Source organism: Neovison vison, chromosome 13, assembly GCF_020171115.1.
Source record: "Neovison vison isolate M4711 chromosome 13, ASM_NN_V1, whole genome shotgun sequence".
In the NCBI taxonomy this organism is placed as follows: domain Eukaryota; kingdom Metazoa; phylum Chordata; class Mammalia; order Carnivora; family Mustelidae; genus Neogale; species Neogale vison.
Window position 1 is genome coordinate 150,329,179 of NC_058103.1, and position 23,361 is coordinate 150,352,539.

Consider the following 23,361-nt stretch of genomic DNA (forward strand, 5'->3'; position numbering starts at 1 on the left):
ACACACGCACACGCGCACACACCGCGATCACGGACGCCCCCGTCAAACCTGGTGTTAATCAGACAATCGGCTCCTAGAAGATCTCCTTAGGGGCCTTACGTATCCTTCCCGTGGCGGGGTCTGTGCCCTGCCTCTGCACCCGACCTTGAGGGCGGGACCTCCAGCCCCGTGGCTGTTTGGTGACGGCTTTGCGGCACCCTCCCGCCCGGACGATCCAGTCTGGGTTTTGCCTTTCTCACAGCGGACAGGAGAAAATGTATGACATCGTGTCAGAAACGATCGAGGACTTCCCCGCGTGGTTTGGCTCCCTGGTGGGCTACGTCAGCAGTCCTGTGGTTATCCTGCCCGCCGTGCTCCTGCTTTTGTGAGTACCGCCCACGGCCTCCTGGCCTGCTCCCGCCGACCGAGGAGCATTGCTTTCCAGTCATTCCAGAAAACCAACGAGCTCATCGCAAAGTCCCGTACAGAGCCTCATGATACAGGCGGGGACTGGATCACACAGGAGCCGGGGAGGTCTGGGGTCCTGATTCATCAGCCGCGTGTGGGCGATCGCTGAGACCACAGTGATGGGGCTGCATATCATCACCATTGTCCTGTCTGACTGAGGTTAAAATGATCTCAAGAAGGGGTTTCACAAAGCAGCTGGGTAGCTTCTGTTTGTTTTCGACTTAGAAGAAACGCAGCAGGGAGCAGGTCCGGCACTCCTAGGGCAATGCTCTGTAAAACCTCTCCCCCTGTCCCCACCCCGGCCTTGTCCTTATGACCCTGCAGAAGTCCAGGTCAGGGGATGGCTCAGGGAAACCAAGAAGCTTTCCTTCTAAAGCAGCACCCTCCTGATGCTGGCCAGCTTGAGCACTCGCTCATACCTCTCTCCCCGGCAGCAGGGTGGGAGGTGGTGGGGAATCCTGGCTCCTGCCCACTAGCCTGGTGGGGAGTGTGCCCTGAGCCCCAACCCCGGGGAAGGGGCTCACTCTTGGCCCGTGCTCTCTTCCAGCATGCTCATCTACTACCTCCAGAGCATCGCAAGGTCCTTAAAACTCAGCAACCAGCAGCTCCGAATGCAGATCCAAAACGCAAGTATCACATCATCTTTGCTTTGTCCCATGTGAGGGCCACACGGCAGGTCTGGCCAGCAAGGGAATGCAGGTGAGGTCCTGTTTTCAAATCACGATGGGTCTTGGCCGCACCCGGGGGACATAAGGCCATGCCTGCCCCAGGCTCCCCAGAGTTATTTCTAAGAACACCCAGGGATGGCTCCCATCCGCCCAGGAACTAGCGGAGTCCGGGTCTTCCTGCCCCAGGGCCCTTGCTGATGCCCTGAGCACTTTGGTGCCCTCTTGTGGCTGCACCAAGGCTTTAGGGCATGGTGGGCTGGGGGAGAAGTGGGCTTCCCAGGCCTGTGTCAACCTGGACATCTGAGCCCACTCTGCTTGGACCCAAAGACACACCTTTCTCATGGCTTAGACTCTGGTAATCATTATCTTATCTCCCATCTGGTACTTCGCTCTCGGAACGGTCAGAGGGAGACCAACAGGTCCAGTCTCTGCACACCACGGGGGGCCCCTCCACCCCATCCCAGGCCAGGATGGGGACAAGGGAGGCACCTGTCCTCGGGCTCGCACTGACCCTGCCCCACATGCCTGAGAGTGGGTGCGACCCTTTTCTCACCCCAGTCCCAGAACCCCGTGCAAGAAGAGATGCCTTTTTTAGTTCTTGTAAGCATAACTCCATGAATAATCAATTCACATAAAGAAACAGTTCCAGAAGCAATAGAGAAGAAATGAATTTGGAGCTGCGAAGGGCATTTTTGGGGAAACATACATTACCCATGTGGTCGATCTATACTTTCTCTTTTGTGTCACAAAGTTTCGGCAGAGTCTAAACATGGTCTAAACACAAACCTTACAAACAAACAAACAAAAACTTCCTACGTAAAACGTCAGCTCTGGGTTTGAGCATTTACTTATTCAAGCAGCAGGTCCGAGTCCGGAGTATGCCGTCCCCAAGTGACAGAGGGTGTACGGTCATGGCCTACCACAGGAGAGATGACATAATGCCCCTCCCCGCTCTCCACCCCAGATTAGTATTATTATGTCTTACTGCTAAAACCAAAACAAACGTACACTTATCATTTGTATTTTAGGCCAGATCTGAAGATAAGAAGAAGGCTGCCCAAATGGTAGAAGGTAAGTATAAGCGAAGACGTCAGGTGTCTCGGTCATGACTGTGTTTAAAACCGCGACAGCTTACAGTACACCGCCATGGTGAACCGTGGTTGTCACAGTTAACCAGGCACAATAAAATGAAATCTATGGTTATAAATATTGGTTTAAATTTACAAGTTTTACATCATATTCAGGCCTGTGAATAACACCAAGACATGTCGGAAAAGAGAAGGAAGTTTTGAGGTAGGGGAGAAAAAGAAACCCCAAAATCTGGAGAAAACCCCCAAGAACACCTTTGCTCACTTTTGTCTACTTCTCAGTGGCCGTTTCTTCCTGGCAAGTCCCCTTCCCCAGGTCTCTACCCAGGGTCCAGCCTCCGGAGGGCACGCCCCTCGGGTCCCCTCCGGCAGGGTGATGCCTGATGGACACACCCAGCCACCCACACAGCGGGCACACCTGCTCTCCCCGATTCCCCAGCAGCACCTGGAGAAACTTGCTCCCACCCAGGCTCCTTGAGGGAAGAGGAAAGAGCCTCGTGGAGAAAGAAGGAAAATGGGCTCGTGTGGCCAGAAGGGAAGCAAGCAGGCAGGGATAGCTCGAGGGAAACTGCCCCTCCCTGGGGGCCACTCCAAGACCACGTCATATACCGAGCTGGAAGGATCAGCCGGCAACATTAAAATGACCGACTGCCTCATTTTATGAGCTAAGGGGAAGGGGGGCATGGGGGGAGGCCTGCGCTGGAGCCACACAGACCAAGGGTTAGGTTTGCCCCAACCCCTAGCAGGAAGGCAGCCTCCGCACAGAAAGGGACTAGAGCTCACGCCATCAGACCCCACTGAGAGTCACAGGACATAGTCAAGTTCAGCGCATGTCTTCAAAGCATCTCCGGGACCTCTCTCAGGATGGCAGGACCGGTGTCCGACGGTGCTTACCTTAATTCGGTCTACATGTCCTCTCAGAATGCTCCGTGAACCGCTTCCAAAAATAATCCCAATTGTCCCATCGGCTTTAATAGATACCTGGGACAGATCAACCTTCAGAGCCCCAAAGCTGGGGAACGACCCACTTTCTCTCTAGGGGGCATTCAATGGTGCATGAGTAAAGCCTCGGGGTTCACGTGAGTCCACGCTGCCTTCCTGTTCCAACTGGCCGTGAAGAAATGATTTGAGTGGCGGAATGCTCGTTGCCGGTGGGAGGGGCGTCTCTGCAAAGCTCACGTGATTGTTTGCAGACCCAGCAGCTGGACGTCAGCCCGCGCTGGCCGCCCGGTCAGCTTGAGCGTGTCACCCCCTCTTCTCCCATCCCACCCTCTCCCTGCAGCCCGAATCCAAACCCAAGAGGAAAGCATCAAGAGGCTTCCAAAGGAGAGTGACCTCAGCCTCCAGCTGTCCTCGGCTCACTCGGTGACGCCCCAAAGCAACGGCATCGTGGTCAACGCAGGCTCCTCCAGCAGCAAGAGTGGCAGGATGGAGACCGGCACCCCGGGCACACCCCCGAGTCCCCGGCCAGGCCTCAGGAGCCCCAGCTCGCCTCTTCCTGGCACCTTCAAGCCCAGGCCGGAGCAGGACCCTAACAGGTGAGCCGACCCTCAGCAAAGCAGAAAACCCGCCTCCCTGGCCTGGACACCTGTCGGGGAGGGCCCAGGGCCATAGAGCTCGGGATAAAGAGCCCTTAGGGATTTGAGGGCCTCTGTGGTTTCAGGGGGGCGGGGCCATCGAATTCCGATTCTGCCAGAAGGCCCCCGGGGCCAGCTGCTCCTGAGAAGAAATGGGGGGACAGAGCGTGTCCAAGTCCAGTGGGGCAGTCTGCTTCCTAGGCCTTCTGCCAGATAACCTCCAGGCAAACATTCCTGCCCACCTAGTGGGGAGGGGAATGCCTTTTGTAATTGTTTTGTCTTTTATTTTTTAACTTCACAATGGCCGTATTATTGCCAAGAACTTTTATATTTTATATATTTTATTTTATATATTTATATATATTTATTTTATATATTTTATTATATTTTATATATTTATATTTTATATTTTAATTCTAGACTGTCCGAGTTAACGGCAGGATCAGCCTGCCGTGATCGGACATGGGGTGTGTTGTCTCGGCCTTATTTGCCTGTTAAGACAGCAGCGGAACCCTGGATCTCCTTCACAGAGGAGGGGCTTCTGGAAGGATGCAGGGCCCCTAACCTGCCTGGAGAACTGGATCTCAGTGTAACACAGAAAAGGCCACACGGATAAGATACAGGTGGCTGGAGGGTTGGTGTTCCGTTCTGGCTTTTTTGTTAAAGCCGATGGCTAGGTTAACAAAGGATTGGAAAGCTTGCTGTAGGAGGGTTATCTTTGCATATCCGTGGGGCCTTGACACGGAGGGATTCCATTCTGGTGGCTGGGTCCCAGGCCGGCCGCGTCCGAGCCGCTGGACAGCTGGGCGCCTGGCCGAGGGGGTGAGCGGCGACACTCCTAACAGGTTTTCCACACATCAGTCCTGCTACGTGCTCCTGGATGGAAGGGGGCTCCCTCGCGAATTATAGTAATTATATTAGCACACCCTTCGTGGCGGGTCACTGGGCACAGCGTTCCGTGAAGGGATCTAAGAATTCCAGGAGTAAAGACATCTGTGTAGCCGCGTCCCCAAACCCTCCTGCGTGCCACCTGCAGAACCTGCGCTAACACTTAGGAACATGCGTCAGGGAACACGCAGAGAGCGCCACTGCCCTCGCTCACCGCACGCAGGAGGCCCGGGGCTCAGAGGGTACCAAGGGGAGACTCACCCCCTGCCTTACAGGTGTCTGTGTGGTCAGAGTGCGAGGGCAGGTGACCTGCGCAAGGACAGGTCCTACTCCCCGGGGACGCGGGCGAAGCACACGGAAGATGTCTACTCACAGCCCCTTTGCCGAAGAGACTTCCAGCAGATCGACCCCCCTCTTCGTGGAGCCGGGCTCTTGGCCGCTGTGCCGCGTGATCCCAGGTCCCGTGCCCCCAGATACTACATCGTTAATGAACGAGACTCTCGCCAAAAAACCCATCCCACTTTCTGGCCAGAGAGACGTTTCAGGATGGAAGCCTCAGGGGACATCGTGGAGATGTGCCCCAGGACCCCGCGACCAGGTGTGTCCTGGGCCCACCAGCAGGGGCCCTCTCCGCAGCTGAGTGAAGAAGAGGAGGGTGTCCTGAGGAGGGAGCTGGTCCGTCGGTCTCTCCACCCCCTGTCCCTAAGAAGCCTCCAAGGCGCTCCTCATTTTCATGTCAGCGACAGGTCAGAAGGTCAGAGCCCGGCTCCCGAGCACCAGGGAAGGCCGCACTTCAGGTCCCTGGATGATGGCTTTGGGGCTCCACTCGACAGGCCCGTGGCTGGGCACAAGAAGCCACGGTCCCGCAATCTCCAGTCCACACAGCACCCCCCGATGGTCAGGGGCAAGCCCGAGGTTGAGCCATCCCTCTCCGAATCCGATTCCATGTCGGCGGCGTCCAGCAGCGACCAGCAGACCAGCGGCAATGACCGGCCCCTCCAGATCGCCCCCGGCCAGCCCAGATTCCCCAGGTCCGTGAGCCCGCCGGGCAGGAGGAAGGCCGTCTCCAGGCAGGAGCTGATCGTGGATCTGAATGACTTGATTTGTTCCAACGTCTAGGGGCGTCTTCTGGTGTCGCGGTCATAGCACGGGAGCCCTTCCAGAGCGCCGGCGTGGTCTGACATCGTGTGCTCCCCGGCCTTCTGGAAGGAGACGCAAACACACAGCCCCGAGACAGGACCACAGCTCCCCCTTCTCCAGCAAGTGCCTGCCAGGGAGCTGTGTCCAGCGGGTTCTTTGTGACCAGTGCCTCTGGAACACGAGGCTGTCCTTTCTAAACCATCCGTCCCCTTCCTCCATTCCGGGTGACCACAAATCACAGGCAAGCTGGACCGCTCATGAAAACGGATGGCAGGGCCCCTTCCGAGATGTCCGCGCCCACCTTCATCCCAGGTGCGCTCCGTTCGGACCGTCCTGCGTGGGACTCAGTCCTCCCCAGTAAGCACCCGGGACCCACGTGCCCACCCTTCAAGGTCTCACAGGGCTTTGTTAGTTCCCATGAATAATCGGTTTTGGGGATGACAGCAGTAACTAAAACTGGGGAGCTGCTTATACTGGCTGCGTGCACGTCGTGTTAATGAGTCAGGACAGTCGGATCCCTGAGGTTTACTAGTTCCTTTAACTAGAAAGGATGGGATTCAAGCTGGTTTCAGGCTTGGCTGGACCTGGGGGTCAAACACCTTCAGGATCCTCTGTGTTCCCCTGTCAGCTCTCCTCGTCTGCTGCCCTCGTTTTCCCCTGACGACGACAGACTTCCTCCGGGTGGGAGGTGGAAGAGGAATGCGTAGCCGCAGAGAACAGCAGGTCCATGCCACGCAGCCCACGAGCCCGGGGAAGAGCGGAGGGGTCCCGCCCCACCTGGCGCAGTCTTCACCCGTCATGGCTGGAGCCCCTCCCGCCAGCACTGGGCAGGGTTCTGCAGGAGCGTGGGAGGGTCTGCCGCAGTCAACAGAAGGGCACCCCCTTATTCCCATCTCCAGGATCCCTCTTCCTGCTGTAAACTGTGTCTTTCCCATTTTCTCTCCTCCACCAGCCCGAGTGCTTGCGGAACAAAGTGCCATTTGTTCCTTTCTGCGCCCCCAGCAAGCGACACATAATGCGTAGAGCAACGCACATTATCATCTCGCACTTCGTGTGGGTGGAGGGTGGACCCAGCCTGGCAGGGAGCTCTGCTCGGGGTCTGCTGTCACCCGGCATCTCCTCTGAGGTGATGTTTCCCCTTGGGAGCAGTGCATGGGCTTGTTGGCAGATTTCATATGCTTGGGGCTGTGGAGGCCTTATGCTTCCCTGCTCCATGGCCCGTCCCCCGCACGGCTGCCTGCCCCTTCAAGGCCAGCAAGAGAAGGCCCTCAGCTCTGACTCTCCTTTTCTGGGGAGATCCTGGACAGGCTTATAACAGACCCCACCTGATCAGGTCAGGCCCACCCAGGATAATCTCCCTTTCCCTTACTTCAAAGTTACCTGGTCAGAGACCTTAATGACATCTTCCTGAATCAGTTCATCTGGACCACATAAGAGAACCAATCACGGGAGTGAAATCTCATCCCATTGACCGGGGCCAGCACGCTCAGCGGGTGGGTCCACGGGAAAGGTACGTCAGGGAGAGGAATCCTGGGGCCGTGTGGGAGCCCTGCCTAACCAGATACCTGTGGAATGTCACCGGGTGGGTGCGTACGTGAACGAGCTACACTACGGGCCAATCGCAGATGACGGCGTGATAGGCTCCAGTCCAAGATCTGCTGCCAGTTCTGACCAGAAAGGGAAGTTCTGTGCATATAACACCACTCTGAAAGCAGACACACGCGAATGTTCCTCCTCCAAATTCGTGACAAGGTACACACCTATTTTTAACATATGTTGGGAGGTCGCCGTCAGTCCGCTCCGGAACAAATGTTCTGCGATGCCACGGCAACACGTGCTTGTGAGAGGGGCACCCACGGCAGCGGGACGTGCGTCCGCTCTGCCGAGCGCTTGGTCTGGGGCTGAGGCTCGGGGCTTCCAGGGACACCAAGACACACGTTGGAGAGGCTGGCGCTCCCGCTGGGGACCTGCCGGAGCAGCTGTGTCTGTGAGGGTGGGAAGGTGCTCCGCCAGGACAAGAGAACCGGCAGGCTCTGCGTCAGAATGGAGGACACATGGGCATTGCCAACACACACCCACGGCCGCAGGTGTGGTAGCACCTTTCCCTGTACAACGTAGCTCACCTGCGTGCCCACAGTCAGCACTGGGCTCCGTCTTAGAGAAATTTAAGAGACGCAGAATAGTACCAAGCCGGGTGTGACAAGCACCCCCCTTCCTACAGTGTCAGCAGCCGCTGTGATTTCACGTCCTCTCCACCTGGTCCCTTTATTATGATTAATAAGAAAGTATTGCAGATATAATCAAAGTACCCAAAATCCCCACACACAGATCCACGCCCCTCCTACTGCCAAGAATTCCGTGTATGTCCATTAAATTGTTTAGACTTATATAAGCTGCGTACCTGTATGAAATAAATGTCTAAACGTCTAAATAAATGTCCATAAATAATGTGCAAGCAGCTGTTACTCCATAAATAGTATCCTTCTGCATGTATCATTGTACCTCTTGGTGTGTTTGAGGTCTTTGGATAAAATGTATCGCTCAAGCTCCCTTAGAACGGCTGCGTGGTATTTCGCAGTATGAATAAACTCAGTATCTCTCCATCTCCTGCTGGCGGACATTGAAATCATTCCCACTTGAGGGAAACACGTCGCACTCAGCATCTTCTATAAGGCTTCATCCGCGCACATGCTGGTGCTGACCCAGGAGCGCATGCTGGTCCTGCCGGAAGGGGGATCCCCGGGGCACAGGCCAGGCGTGTTCAGCATCACGGGCTGCTCCTCCGTGAGTCTCTAGGCACCCAGACCCCCATGCAAACTCCATCGGCAGCTGACAAGGGCCATTTTGCTTAGAGCCCCACTCAAACATGATATCACTGCACTAGGTAAATCCTGCCAATGGCTGAAAAAAAAGTTATTTTAATTAATTTGCATTCCCCTGATTTTTAGCATCCTCCCCTGTGTGGACCGGCCACCTGCATTTTCTCTTCGGTGAACCGACAGCCTGCCCGCCTTTGCTCGGTTTTCTGTCCCTGGAGGCCACCAGCTCTGGCCCCGCTGTCAGCTGTGTGCTGCGGGAGGCTTCGCGTCTGCACGGTCGAGCACCTTCTCACTGATGCCGCACAACATTCCTTTGGCTTTCAGTGGTGGTCCTTTGGCTTTCGGTGGTGTGCGCTGGGGGGCAGTGATTCACATCTGTGCTTTGGTCAAACCATCACAGAGAACATGACTCATGCTATTTTTCAAAGTCTCTCCTATAAAAGCCCGTGTAACGAACTCCTCTGGGGTCCCAGAAATTGTCATAACGATATCCATTACATATGACATGTGAAATTCTTTCTCTTTTTTAAAATATTTTATTTATTTATTTGACAGACAGAGATCACAAGTAGGCAGAGAGGCAGGCAGAGAGAGATGGGGAAGCAGGCTCCCTACTGAGCAGAGAGCCCGATGCGGGGCTCGATCCCAGAACCCTGGGATCGTGACCTGAGCCGAAGGCAAAGGCTTTAACCCACGGAGCCACCGGTAGGAATATTCTGGTAAACATCTTACTAATCTCAGGACACTCCCTTGGGTCACTGCTTATGTCTCTAAATTTGCAAAGGTCAGAACTTTTACAGAAAAATTTTCTATACATCTTTAAAAGACTCACAGCTACAGTCCAAGGTAGAATTCCTGCTTTCCCACTACTTGGTGTATGTGCCTCTCCTGCGCGTGTGTGTGTGTGTGTGTGTGTGTGTTCCGTCTTTTAGGGTCTGTAGATTGCTCCGATTTTTGATTTTCACTCTCCGCCCATTTCATGCTAAACTGTATGTCATTACGGGGAGGAAGAGGCAGTAAAGCATGTAAGCAAAGCCGTGACCTTCAGAAAAAGGAACTGGGTGTGGGCCACAGCTCTGCTCCTCACTAGCTGTGTGATTTTCAGTTTCTTAACCTGTAAGATGGGACAGGGGCCGCACCTCCCACTGCTGGGGTGTCGTGAGGCTTCGAAGGTCCCGCACGGGTGCAGAGCCCAGGATGCTGGCCGGTGAGTAGCACAGCTCAGTGGCCGTCAGCTGCTGCTAAGAATAAACAGACAGACACGCGCCTCCGGAAGGCGATTCGCCCGTGTGGACAGCACCTGCCTGAGCTAACGTATTACAGAACGAACATCACGGTCCACGTGAAAAGCACATACTCCATGCAGGAGCTTTTAGGGCTGGACCACTTGTGCACGTGGTTCCCCCCCACCATGTCCCTGGTCTGGGGTGGGTTTGGGGTGGACACTGCTGGGCCCCCCCCCATACCGTATATACCTATTTAAAATTCATCTGGGACTTTGGTGAGGTCTGGACTACAACTGGGTTACTCCAAGGCCCTCGAAGAAGGGGCTCTGATCGGTGGACACGACAGATCCCTCCCCTCCACCCTCCTTCCCATCAGCTCTGAACTGCAGGCCCAGGTCCCACTGAGCACCTGGCCATGTGGGCGGACCTCCTGCCCCCTGCTCCTGCCCCCTGCCCGGCCTCCACAGGCAAGAGACCAGAAGTTTCCCAGGGGGGATGCCCTGACCTTGCCGTCCCCTGCTGCCATTTCTCCCAGACCTCAAGGATCCGCACTTTGCTCCTGCAAATATCTCATCTACCCGGGGCTTCCCACTTTCTGAGAGCAAACATTAAAAGCTCTTACAGGGATTTAAAAAACAAAATTCATAAAATAAAAAAATAAGTAAAAATTAAATAAAATAAAAACAAAAATTCAAAACCAATGCACCATTTGATAAAAACAGAAATCTCTCAAGTGTCGGATGTCTAATGGAAGTCACTTTCTATAGCAAGTCTTAATTTCCTCCAGCTTTGTTTTCAGAGCATTTTACCTCCAAGCAAAATTCTGCGAGGCCGCAGCCTGACCGGGTGTCCAGCCATAGCTCTACAGAGATAGTCTACATTGAATTTTTCAATGAGACTTTTTTTTTTAATTTAAAAACTCTTTCATATCAGTAATTAAAATAATTGAACAGTATATGATGAATTAAAATTAATAAGTCATCTCCTTTGGCATTACTTCCTACTGTTCACAGTTTATTCTGTACCTTTCTAGAAGTCAGTCTTCCAAACATCTAGATGCATAAACATGCACAGACATCTCTAGATATTTCTCGCTCACTCAAGATATTTACGGATATCTTACACGTAAACATGCATTGTGTGCCAAGCACCTTTCTAATTGTTACTCATCCATTGAAACCTCTGACCCATACTTCAACCTTATGAGTTAGTACTATTATTTTTCTCATTCTCCAAAGGAGGATGCTAAGGTCTGCATGGGCCAGTGACTTACCAGGGTCACAGCTAGTAATTGGTGATGCTGGAAGCTGGCCCCGGGCGTCTCAGCTGAGCACCGACTCACCTACAACACTCCTGGCCTTCAATTTACACATTTGGAAAAAATATATATATGTGTGTGTGTGTGTGTGTGTATAAATATAAATATATATTTATATATGAATATAATAAATATAATAATATTAATTTATATTATATTATATTAATTATTTGATTATATATTATATTAATATATAATTAATATTATTATATTATATATTATATAATTGTATTATATTTAATAATATAATAAATATATATTTAACATACACACATATATACACACACACATATATATACACACACACATATATACACACACACATATATATACACACACACATATATATACACACACACATATATACACACACACATATATATATCTCATATATATATTTATCAATATCATATATATGTATACAATATTGTTCCCTGTCAGTACACATATAAAACATTTTAAGGAGGGGGATAAGAATTTAAATAATATTGAGCTATTTTTAAAGTTGTTTTAAATACCATTTATTTCCTTTGTGGAGAATAAATTGTTCTTGGTTAGAACAGTCTCTTCGTAGCAAGTCCTGCTTCTAGATGAGCTCTAGAGAACATTTCCTGTTCCAGCTCCACGGTCCTTTCATCTGTGTCACGATAGCTACATAGTATTCTACCAAGTGAATATCCTCTTACTTTCTTTACTCCATCGAGAAATAAATCCTTCACTATTGCAAGATCCATCCTATGCATCTTGGCGCAGGAGGCTTTGGGTCAAAACACAAGTAAATGCAGATTTTAAGATAGGTTGTTTTCCTCCTGTAAGGTTACACAGACTTACACTCCTGCTTACAGTGTATAAAAAAATTTGTTTCTCCCTATATACACTTGCCAACACAGGGAATTAACAAATCTCTTCCTATCTAGGCATCAGATAGCTGTGAATGTGCTCCCTCGTTTTAATTACAAATTCCCTAGCTACGAAGGGGTTCTGCATCTTTTCATGTCTCCATTAGCCCCGTTAATTTAGTTTTCTGCCTAGTATCTGTTCATTTCTGATGCATTTGTTTTGTCTGTTGGGTTGTTTGAAAATTTCCTAATAATTTATAAGAGCACATTATACATGGGGAAAAAAAAACCACTTTCAGTCAAAGTTTGGCCCAATTTTGCCTTTAGACTATTGCCTAACTTTTTATGGCATTATTCGATGTGCTTAAGTTTTTTTTTAAATACTTTATTTATTTATTTGTCAGAGAGGGCACAAGCGGGGGTGAGTGTTAGACAGAGGGAAAAGCAGGCTGCCCACCGAGCGGGGAGCCTGATGCGGGGCTCAATCCCAGGACCCTGGGATCATGACCTAAGCCAAAGGCAAACACTTCACTTACTGAGCCACCGAGGTGTCCCATGCTAATTTTTTTTAATGTGGTTATGTTATTGGTCTTTTTTTTTTTTTAATGGCTCCTAGGAACACCCACATCTCTTTGCTTGCCCATCACAAGCATACTGCTGTGATGTAATACACACAGAGACACAGAGACACGTGTTATTGTCCCCGAAACTGAGGCTCGGGGTTAAATGACTTGCCCAAAACCACACAGTCACTACTGGGGGAAGCTGGGTCCAGAGTCTGGGACCCCCTAATTCCCCACTCAAGGCTTCTTTACAACCCAGCAGCCCATCACATCCTCGGAAAAGGGTTTCCAAGCAGTCCTTTTGTTTACACCATTTTTCAAACCTTTAAATGAAATGATAAGCCAACAAACAGAAACAGACCTCAGTGAGGACCTTTTTAAACTTATTTAGTTGGTTATGGCCATGCACCCGCAGGGGATGGGACCCCACTAGCTCCCCAAGACTGGGGACACCTGCTCCCAGAGAAGCCTGTACTTAGCCAGAGCCCAGCTCTCCCCGCAGATGCCTGGGCATCTCAGCCTCCTGGACACCCCCACTGAGGTCTTTCAGGCCCTACTGGCCCCAAACTAAAGAGAACAAACCGAGGGTTGATGGAGGGAGGAGGGCAGGGGCTGGGCTAGATGGGGGACGGGCATTACGGACGGCGCTCCTGATGCGCACTGACTGTCCTGCGTACGCGATGAGCCGCGAATCTACTCCTGGAACAAACCAGTCTTGCACTGGGAAGTTAACTAACCAGACGTGAGTAAAAATTAAAACAACAACAAACGTGCCCAGTACTGAACGCGCCAGGTGTCCACTCCGCCGGGCCACCAGGGGCTCAGGCCGCAGGACGGGCCCCCGACTGCCCGCTGCCGCAGCCCCCAGGTCACTGGCACAGACCTCCGGATCCCACCCGGGGGGCACTGCCCGAGGAGCCTTCCGCGGCCCGCCGCCGCCGCCACCCGCGCTGCAGGCCCCACCGCCTGCCCCACTCCCCGCGCCCCTCTTGCGTCCCCCAGGTCATTCCCGGCCCTGCGACAGCCCCCTGGGCGCTCGGAGCGGAAGTCCCCGCTCCCGGCCGCCTCGGCCACCGGGACGCCCACCCCGCCCCTCCTCGGCCGCGCGGGGCCCCTCCCAGGCCGGAGGCGGACCCCGCAGGTCTGCACCGCCCGCCCAGGACCGCCCCGCCCGGCTCGGCCGTCTCCCGCCCTGCCAATCTCGGGGCGGGGCGGGGCCCGCCTGCCCGCCGGGGCCAATCCGAGGCGCGGGGCGGGGCCGAAGCTGTGGCTCCGCCCCCGGGGCCGGGCGCGGCGGCCTCCCGGACCCAGACCCAGAGCCAACCTAGGCCACAGCACGGCCGGGCCGGGATCCCGTAACCGCGGGGACCCCTTGGCGCGATGGACCCCGCGCTGGCCGCGCAGATGAGCGAGGCGGTGGCGGAGAAGGTGCTCCAGTACCGGCGGGACGAGTCAGGATGGAAGATTTGCCGGGAAGCCGTGAGTGAGGAGCTGGGCAGGAAGGGGTCGCGTGCTCCCTGGGGCTGGGGTCTCCGAAGACCCCAGGCTGCTCCTCTTCCTGCCCCTTTCTGCTCTCCAGTACCCTGCAGCTGGATAGGGTGGGGGTAGATTCCACTGAGGGTCGATTCCTTAAAAAACCCTGCGCCTGTTTGCACCATGACCCTGGGAGATGCGGGTCTGTCCCTTTCAGTGAGTGACTTGCCCAAGGTCACTTGGCCAGCAGCCGGTGGTTAGGCTCCAGAGCCTTCCCTCTTCTTGGCAGGAGCCTCTCCCCGTCCCCAGGAGGGCGGCATGGGCATAGTTTTGCTTTTGCGAGGCTTCTGACTTTTAACAAATAGATGGAAATTGCTTGACGAGACAAATGGCATGGTGGCTTTGAGGAGGTTTGAAAATCACCCCAAGCTCTTGGAATCAGCCGGTTCAGAACCCCTGCTCCACCACGTTCTACGGAGGGAAAGCTCGGTCCCAGACCAGCCCCTGCCCTGCCGCACAGGAGTGGGTCCGCGTGGAGCAGCCCATCTCTTGAGGCTGCAGACTCCTCTTCTGTAGCACAGGGGACTGGGTCAGGTGACCTCCCAGAGCCTTTCTAGCTCTAAATTCTACGATTCTGTGCCTTTTGACAGAATGGAGTGTCAGTTTCCTGGAGGCCATCTGTGGAGTTTTCAGGGAACCTGTAAGTGCCTGCCTCGCCCAAGTTTGTGAGAGGGACCACTCCCTTCTTGATGTCTCTCTGGGTTTGCTTCCTGAAATCAGGCCGATCTGCCCTAGCACCCTGGAATCCACTTGCCGGGTATCGTCCAGAAAAGCCTCTGTTGTTATGTGAATCCTTTCCAGCAGGCTGTATCTCATGAATGCTTAAGGTCCGCTCCGGCAGGTGTGAGGGGAGGGAGGCCGGTTCCCTCGCAGCCCCTGACCGCAAGGCTGTCTCCAAAGAGCAGGGACAGGTGTGACGTCTAATCCTTGCCTATGATCCCGGGATCAGAGGCTTCGGTGGATGCCCCGGCTCACGTTCCTTCTCGTGCTCCAGGTACCGGGGAGAAGGCATCGTGAACGCGCCCCCAGAGAAGGTGTGGGACTGCATCAAGCCACTTCCTGGGACCCTTCGAGCCAAGTGGGATGAGAACGTGACCAGCTTTGAAATTATCGAAAGCCTCACTGATGTAAGTCTTTCCAAGCATGGTTACTCTAGGGGGTCTGGGTCACCTTTGGGCAGGGGCAGCACCCCGCACGGCCCCGGTACCGCGGCAGACACGGGCTGCCCGCTGCTTGCCATGTTCAGGCCCGACCTTGGCCCAGGCGCAGGTGGGAAACCTTGTGACCAGATGGGGGGAGACGCCCTAAGCAGTCAGAGATACAGCACTGGCCAAGGCTGGCGGCGTGAACGTGCTCTGAGGTCACTAAAGCCTGGACTCGTCAGCTCGGGTTTGAAATGGTGCCCCTCCATGGGACGGTGATAATGAGTCCAGAGCCGCAGTCAGAGTGAGGACCTGCCTCGCCGGGTAGCCTCCCTGGATTACAGTTTCTCCGCTGGTGCCAGTGTATGTCATCCGAGCTCGAGCTGCCCGGGAAGAACTTTCTAGAATAATGGAAATGTTCTGTCAACCCTGTCCACTACAGTAGCCCCGGGCCCCATGGGGCCACAGAGCACTTCCTCTCGTTGGAGGAAACGAGTTGTTTGTTTTATTTACTTTTTATTACTCTCGGGGTAAATTTAAACAGACACGGGGAGCTAGTGGCTATTGTGTTAGCGCAATTCTAGATGCTTCTGTCTGAAGAACAGGAAGCGTTAGGAACTTGCCGCGTGAAGAACCCAACTCACTCGTTTGATTACAGAAGTTGGGGGGGGGTAGCCAGAACTAACAATAAAGTTGCCCTGGGGGGAAGTTGCCAGTCCGATAGTTCTGAGGTGTGCAGACGTGATGCCCTCTTGCCTGTTTACGCAGATGGTGTTTTGAAACCTCAGGCCACAGTCCTGTGCTGGTCCATCTGGACGACCCAGGAGCTCTTGGCCTGGCCCAGAATTCACATTTGAGTTCATGGTCTAGAGTTTATATGGGCGTTTCCTGAAGGGTGGGGCACACACCCCTGAGATACAGGGCTGTTAGGCAAACACTGACCTTGAATCATGCGTGGTGATGTCACCGGGATTCAGTTCTTTTCTAATTCCTCTCAGAGCTTGAAGGGGAGAGTTTCAGTTAGGGCCCTGTGACACCCATTTAACACTGGCTAATTTTTAGAACAAAACCCGATGATTTCAGCCTCAGAATCAGAATTAGAAGCAACAATATAAAAATCCTATATTTTACAGATAAGTAGCTTCCTTTTAAAATAAACTTACCCAAGTTTATGACAGGGATTACATTTGGATAAAAATATTGTAAACAGCAACGTAGGAGCCGCCAGAGAGTTAAAAAAAAAATAGGAAGCCAGTAAATAAACAGACAGCTATGCTTCAAGTTGGGAAAGCAGGGGCTAGTGGCCTTTACAACAGAACACAGATGTGACAGAATGACTGGTTATGGAGCTTTCTTGAAGGTCACAGGGGCTGCATTTCTGTGGGCTGTTTAGACTTGGAAGTTGGGGGAGGTAAGGAAAAGGGGAGGCGTCCAAAAGGCCTTTCATAGGCTGGGATCCTGGAGGCTTGGCTCTGACCAAGCTAAGGTTGTTTTCGCCTCTTACAAATAGTGGCACGTGTCCTGGAGGAATGTCACACACACGCACCCAGGAGGGGCGTGGGGGAGGTTGTGGGTGGTCAGCTCAGGCTTTGTCCTCTGCTAGCCTTCTGCTCCCTCATCAGTGCCACAGGGTCTCTCTCTGAGCACCCTGGTTCTTCCTGGAAAGGCCTGCCTGCTTCCCTGCCTGGGGCCCCGCACGGACCCTCGGTCCTTGGCCCATGGCTGAGCCAGTGTGGGCTGCCCCCTCCCCCTTCCCTGCCTGACCCTGTCAGTCCTGTCCTGCAAGTTTCCAAGTGTTTTGCGAGCAAGTGTTTGCAAGAAATTCTACATCATTCCCATATGTCCACTTGATGCGGGACATCTCGTTAACGTCTAAAATTGTCATCATAAATTGCAAAGCAGAGCATATTTTTGTAAGATTTTATTTATTTATTTCATAGACGAATGAGAGAGGGGGCATAGGCCCCGGGGAGAGGGAGAGGGAGAAGCAGGCTTCCCACCGAGCAGGGACTCGATCCCAGAACCCTGAGAACAGGACCCGAATTGAAGGCAGACGCTTAACCCACTGAGCCACCCAGGCGGCCCTAGAAGCTTGGCATTTTTACATGGGATAAATCTGAGTTTTAGGCAAAACAAGGACGTCATTCTTCCCGATGCATCTGCATGACATGAGGTTTTATTTACTATCGTTTATTTTAAAAGTATGTTGATGCGGTGTGGGCCAGGAGTGAACGGTGTAGAACGAATTCTTGAGACCTGTTGGGCGCAGAAAGGCACTTTTATTAGAGCACAGGGACGGACGGGGGCAGAGAGATCTGCCCCGGGAGCGAGAGGAGCCAGTGATTCTACAGTTTTAACTTGGGGCGGGTAGAGGTAAAGGAAGTTTCCAGAAGGGTTTTCATATGCTAAAGAAGACTTCCAAGATCCTGGAGGCCTGCCTAGCTGTGGTCACGCTAAGGTTGCTTTTTGCCTCTAGCAAGGCAGTCCTGAGTTCCTGCAGGGGTATCTTTCCCGACTCAAGTATTTGTCATTCATCTTCAAGCTGTAAGGAAGTTTAATTTTATCTACTTTCTCTTGCCTTTGTTCTCCTCATCACACAGGAACACGTTTTCCTGAAACAAACATGTTAGATGATTTTTTTTTCTTGAACTCGTTTCTCCATTGCTTGCGGGCTACAGAATTTCACCCTAATATATTTATGCTTCAAAGACATCATCCCTCATTAATATGGCTGTTAATTATATGTACATAATACATCTCCTGGGACTGCATGTGAGGAAGAATCTGGATTGAGATACGGTTGTAAGTTACTAAGACAGTACGATTGTATTACAGATGTGGGGGAAGCACTAGTATATGTAAAAAGTAATACAGTTGACATCTCTCGAAGAGAGGAACGGGAGGCCTTTGCTCACGCGAATGCCCAGGCCCCTGGAAAGATAGGACATCCTGCTAGGAGGAGAGGGGCGCCTGGCTGGTTCCAGTCGGTGGAGCAGGTGGAGCAGGTGACTGGCTCTCGGGGCTCCCTGAGTTCGAGCCCGCCCTTGTTGGATGCAGAGATGACTTAGAGATGAAATCTTCAAAGAAAGAAAAGGAGGAGGAAGACGGAAGGATGGAGCCTTCCATGGACGGGGACTGTGAACAGAGGAAGACCCAGGCTGCCGTTGAGCTCAGGTTTCGGAGAAGGGGAGGCACAGCCGGCCTGTGGTTCCTCCTGGCCATGACGACGACAATGCGGAGAAGGAACCCTCCCTTGCAGACTGGTGTTGATCAGCCTGATTTTGAGCACTCCCAAGTGCTGGAGTTCTGCGTCGGAGAGAGAGATGGCAGGCGGACAGCAGGAAGGATGAGACGCAGATCCGTGCACGACTTTCGGGATTCATCGCACGTCGCCAGCCTTGGTGTTTCTTACCAATACTGTCCGTGCTCCTTCAGGAGGGTTGGGTCCTGCGGCAGGAATCAGGACGAGAAGCCGGCCGTTACTGAAGACAGACAGACAGATGTCACTTCTGCCACTCCTGCTGCAAAATAGGAGAATTCAGAAGCGTCAAAACTGCCTTGTTTCTAACAACAAGCTTTGGCCTTTAAAAAGAGTAAGAGGGTGGACATGGGGTCCTAACTGTGGCCGTGCTCAACGAGTGGAACCAGCGTCCGGACCTGTCCCTTTGGTGCCCTGGGGGACGTGGCCGCCGGGACCGTGCCTGCTATCAGGATTCTGGGTGGGCAGCGTGTGCTGTGCATTTGTCCCCAGCGGAAAGGGAGAGCCTGTGGGGGGGGGGGTGACCCTGTTCCAGGGCTGGTGTTTTTAGGAGGAACATAGGGAGGCCGCATCGTCTGGAAGTGGATTCCCAGTGCCCTCCTGAAGACTCAGACCCTCAGGGCACAGGTGTCTCTGCCAAGACACTCCGTGCCCCAGTCTTCAAACCCAGTCCCGTAAAGGCAGCCCCTTCTTGCCTGCGCCCGGCCCCAGAGAGGTCGGTCCCATCCTGCAGCTGACCTGCTCTAATCCACTGTGACCCGGAGAGGGCGGCGGCCCGGCTGGAGGAGGGAAGGGTGGGGTAAAGCCTGGTTGGGTTTGGGGCAACCTTGCCTTCAAAGTGGGAGGGTGGCCTGGTGGCGTATTCTGAGATTGGGGTGCGGATCAAGGGGGGCTCCCTCCAGGGCCGGCCCAGGGGAACCAGAAGGCTGCCCAGGCACAGCACTGAAGGAGGCCCCTGCTCTGAAGGCCGGACTCCCCAGAGTCCCCGCTTCCCAGACGCCGGGTGTGGGGCAGGGCAGGGAGGCCTGTGGCCATAAGCGCGACCCTCTGTGCTTTGACAGACATTGTGCGTGAGCAGAACCACCAGCCCCTCGGCTGCCATGAAGCTCATCTCCCCCAGAGACTTCGTGGACTTGGTGCTCATGAAGACGTACGAGGACGGGACCCTCAGTTCCAGTGGTGAGTGACAGCAAGACTGCCGCGGGGGCTCCCAGCCTGGGTCCCCTGTCCCGCATAAATCTGGCCTCGGCAGCTGGCAGGGGGATCACCCTGGGTCTCCTCGGCAGGTGCAGGGGGATCGCGTGTTGTGGGGGGCCATGGCAAGGGAGCGCACAGGCCAGTCATTGTATGTTGACGTCACCGACGTGGCCAGCATCCCTCGTCTTTCCCACTGAGGCTCGTGATCTACACTGTCACTGCACGGGGTTGTGACCCTGTCCCCTTCCTCCTGTCCCTGCACGTGTCCCAACTGCCTCCTAAAAGCCACAGCCCTGGCCATTCGTCTGGATCCTCTATGTGGGGACAGGTGGAGATGGGAGCCTCCCTCCTGCCCCCTGGCCTTACCCTGTGGAATGTTCTTGTCTCTGATGCCAGCGGGTTTGGGAAGCCGTGGACATGGGGGTGTGTGTGTGTGTGTGTGTGTATGCACGCGTGTGTGAGTGTAAAGGATGGTGGGGGCCTCGGGGGCAGGTCCCAGGGCACCCATGCTGACTCCTCAGGCTCCAGGTGCTGCGGTCTGCATGCACAAGAGCTGAGGTCGTAGCTCACTTCCCGTTCGGCTGTCTTCCAGCTATCAACGTGGAGCACCCGTTGTGTCCCCCGAAGCCTGGTTATGTGCGAGGGTTTAACCACCCCTGTGGCTGCTTCTGTGAGCCTGTGCCAGGGTAAGGATCCTCGGGGTTGAATGATGTGCCCAGACCTACGTGTAGCTTAACTGTGGACCTTCTGGGCCATGGGTGCATTAATCACAGTTTGCGGTAAGAAACCAGCCCGTGGGGAGCCCTGTTCTGGACACGTCGTGACGCAGTGCGCCCAAGCACCAGGGGAAGGCACGGTGGGAGGCCTTGTTCTTACTGTTTCCAGTGTGGGGCTCCCCTCCAGCCCCGTAAGGCAGGCTGGGCAAATGTCATGGTCGCATTTAGCAGATGAGAGAACGCGCTCAGGGAGGTCGGGGGACCTCTCCCAGGTCAGAGGCGTCAGAGGCTGGCAGTGCAGGCCCGGAGGGCCAGGTCCTCCCTTCTGTGCTCTTTGACCTCTGTCCGCCAGCCCGGAGCAGCTGAGGGGGGCGGTCCCCTCCCCATGTCCCACGCAGGGCTTGTCCCCCTTCCATGAGTAGAAAAGCCACAGCCCGGAGCAGCCCGTGCTGGGTTCACAGCCCGTGCCTGTGCTCACCTGCCCACTGTGTCCCACCCCAGGCCTCTGTTGCCCTGTCTGTGCGGCTGAGAGGAGGCCGCCGTTTGGAAGGTGCAGGCCCTCGGGCTCCGTGATGGGCAGGTGCCGTGCTGGGTGGGGTTCCCGATGACGCATCTCGGTGTCCTGGCCTTGTCTGTCAGGGTGGGTGCTCCTCTGTGGCCTCGTGGCCCAGCCCCCATGCCCGGCTCCCGACGCGTGACACGGCTCTGCCCCTGTTTCCCTAGGGAGCCCAACAAGACCCACCTGGTCACGTTCTTCCAGACCGACCTCAGCGGCTACCTCCCGCAGAGCGTGGTGGACTCCTTCTTCCCCCGCAGCATGGCCGGGTTCTACACCAACCTGGAGAAAGCCGTGAAGACTTTGTACGACTGACGTTTGCACTTGCTAGCCAAGGACTCCCGGACCTCACTGCAGAACCCCGATGCCGGGGAACCAGAGAGCTCCGAGGGCCAGTCTTCACCCTATGGGACCTGCTTGGAGACTGCTCATCTCGGCGGAGAAACCGGTGGGAGTGGCCCCCGCCACCCCGCTCCCCGCTCCGGGCCGGCTTCGGGAAGTCGCTCCTTGACCCTGGTTGGCCGCAGACCCCAAGGGGTGCGCTCCGGTCTGAGACCTGTGTGTGCCAGTCACCGCCAGAGGCCTCCTGCCCCCGCCGGTTAGAAAGGACCCCCACTGAGGCCGAAAGCCAGGCCCTGCTGCCTGGTTCGCACCCAGTGCCCTCCGACCTGATCACATGGCCCCAGGTTTTCCCCCTTGAAAAAATAACAGCTTGGAAAATACTCTTTTAACAAATGAGCTGAGCATTGGGGAAAAATACATTCGATATTTCTTCTGGTTCTAGCTTCCATTTGAATCTGTCCTTTCCGCTCTTTTCCACTGAGTTAACTTCCGTGTCCCCAGCGGACCCCGGCGGCCGGCAGTGGCCCCGAGCCAGCTCAGCAGCCTCGGGGCTGGCGTCCTCCGTGCTCGAGCCACTCTGCTGTCCCCATGAAGGGTGGGAGGGCAGGTCCCCTCCAGCGGCGGTGGCTGGAGTTCCTGCTCTAGGCTCTGCTCTGAGATCGCACAGGTCTGGCCTACTGTGTGGGTCGTCGGAACAGGGAGCACGGCTTTGCCACCTGGAAGGAGCCTCGGCAGCCAGACGAAGTCCCCTCCCTGTCTCGGGTTGGGACCACACAGCCTGTCACAGTGCGCGGCACCCCGTGTCTGACCCCAGTGTCCTCGAGTTGCAGTGATGATGGTCCGCAGGAAGCTTCCCAAGTCCCCCCAGGGAAAGACAGCCCCGCTTTGTGCGTAGGACTCACTTTCCCCCCTTCGAGTCCTGGGGCGTCCGTCCCTGGGTGTGCTGAAGCACGAGCCAGCTTTGAAACAGGAGGGGTTCGGGAGCCCCCTTCTCAGGGGTCTCGATGGGACCACAGACCTCATAGTCCTGTCATTGGGACCGTCCTGCTGACTTACCGAGAAACCTTCATCAGTCTCGGATTCGTTAGATCTCATCCCTCGGTAAGTGCGTAGCAGGGCCTGACTCCGCCGGGCGGCCGCTCACGAGACCCCGGAAACCACCTCTGCCTCCCTGTCTGGCAGCACGGAGAGCCCGCTGTGCCGCGGACCGGGGTCGCAGGGTCCCTCGGGGGGAGCCGTGCTGCCCGGGAGACTGAAAACGTGCCCCTGCCCCGGTGCCTGCCTCTCACTCAGAATTCCTTCTCCCGGTCAGCGCCCTCACCAGCCCCTGCTGCACCTCCTGTCTTGCAGGGACAGCGGGGGATGGGAAGAACCGTCCCCAGGTCGCCCGCTGCTTCAGGTCCCTGCCGATGAGATGACGTACCGACTGGTTAGACGGGGCTCGAGGCGAGGAACCAGGGCGCCCTGGGGTGGGTGCGGCGCCCTCAGGGTGGGAGTGGGTCCCTGACGGTGAGCTGTGGCGCTTGCCGTATTTGGGGGTGACCGGAAGCCGTTCGCTGAGGCGCTCTCCTCGGCCTCTGCTCCCTTCTCAAGACGTCGGCCAGGGACGGCCAAATCGCCTGCGTACATCCCAGCATTGCGACGTCAAACGGGTGAGCGCTTGTGCCGAGACCTTGCTGGCTCCTCGACTGAAGACGCGTCCCCCACCCCCCAGCACCGAGACTGGAAGCGACCAGTGGCGGTGTCCTGAGTGGGGAGGGGGGGACCTTCTGAAGCAGGAAGAGGGACCGGGAGGGCCGCGGGCCCGCTGTGCCCTCGGCCTGAGACAAGCCTGCTGAGACTTGGCTTGCCGGGTGCCTTCTGTTCCCGGCCCGCCGCCAGCCCTGCGCTCGTGTGTCCCCTGCTCCGGGCCCGACGGAGGGCCACTCCTTCCCTGGGCTGGTCCGCATGCCTGACCTGGCTACTCGCCCGGCAGTTGGTCGCCACGAGATGGCGGGATCTGGGTGTGCCTCCCCGGCCAGCCCCGGGTGGGGACAAAGGCAG

General features: G+C 55.0%; 2 protein-coding genes across 2 annotated transcripts in view; both read left to right on the forward strand.

Moving 5' to 3' along the window:
• Nucleotides 1–5,787, forward strand: part of TMC3 (transmembrane channel like 3) — a 35,206-nt gene extending 29,419 nt beyond the window's left edge. Inside the window, exons 18-22 of the mRNA XM_044230070.1 lie at nt 242–364; nt 995–1,073; nt 2,144–2,186; nt 3,486–3,741; nt 4,944–5,787. Coding sequence (XP_044086005.1) covers nt 242–364; nt 995–1,073; nt 2,144–2,186; nt 3,486–3,741; nt 4,944–5,787 — 1,345 coding nt within the window. The remainder of the gene's footprint in view (nt 1–241; nt 365–994; nt 1,074–2,143; nt 2,187–3,485; nt 3,742–4,943) is intronic.
• Nucleotides 5,788–13,879: 8,092 nt separating this feature from the next.
• Nucleotides 13,880–21,755, forward strand: STARD5 (StAR related lipid transfer domain containing 5). Its single transcript, XM_044230465.1, has 6 exons — nt 13,880–14,052; nt 14,697–14,746; nt 15,101–15,233; nt 19,569–19,686; nt 20,297–20,390; nt 21,144–21,755. The coding sequence occupies exons 1-6, from the start codon at nt 13,954–13,956 to the stop codon at nt 21,289–21,291; spliced, it is 642 nt and encodes a 213-aa protein (XP_044086400.1). The 5' UTR covers nt 13,880–13,953; the 3' UTR covers nt 21,292–21,755.
• Nucleotides 21,756–23,361: the final 1,606 nt, after the last annotated feature.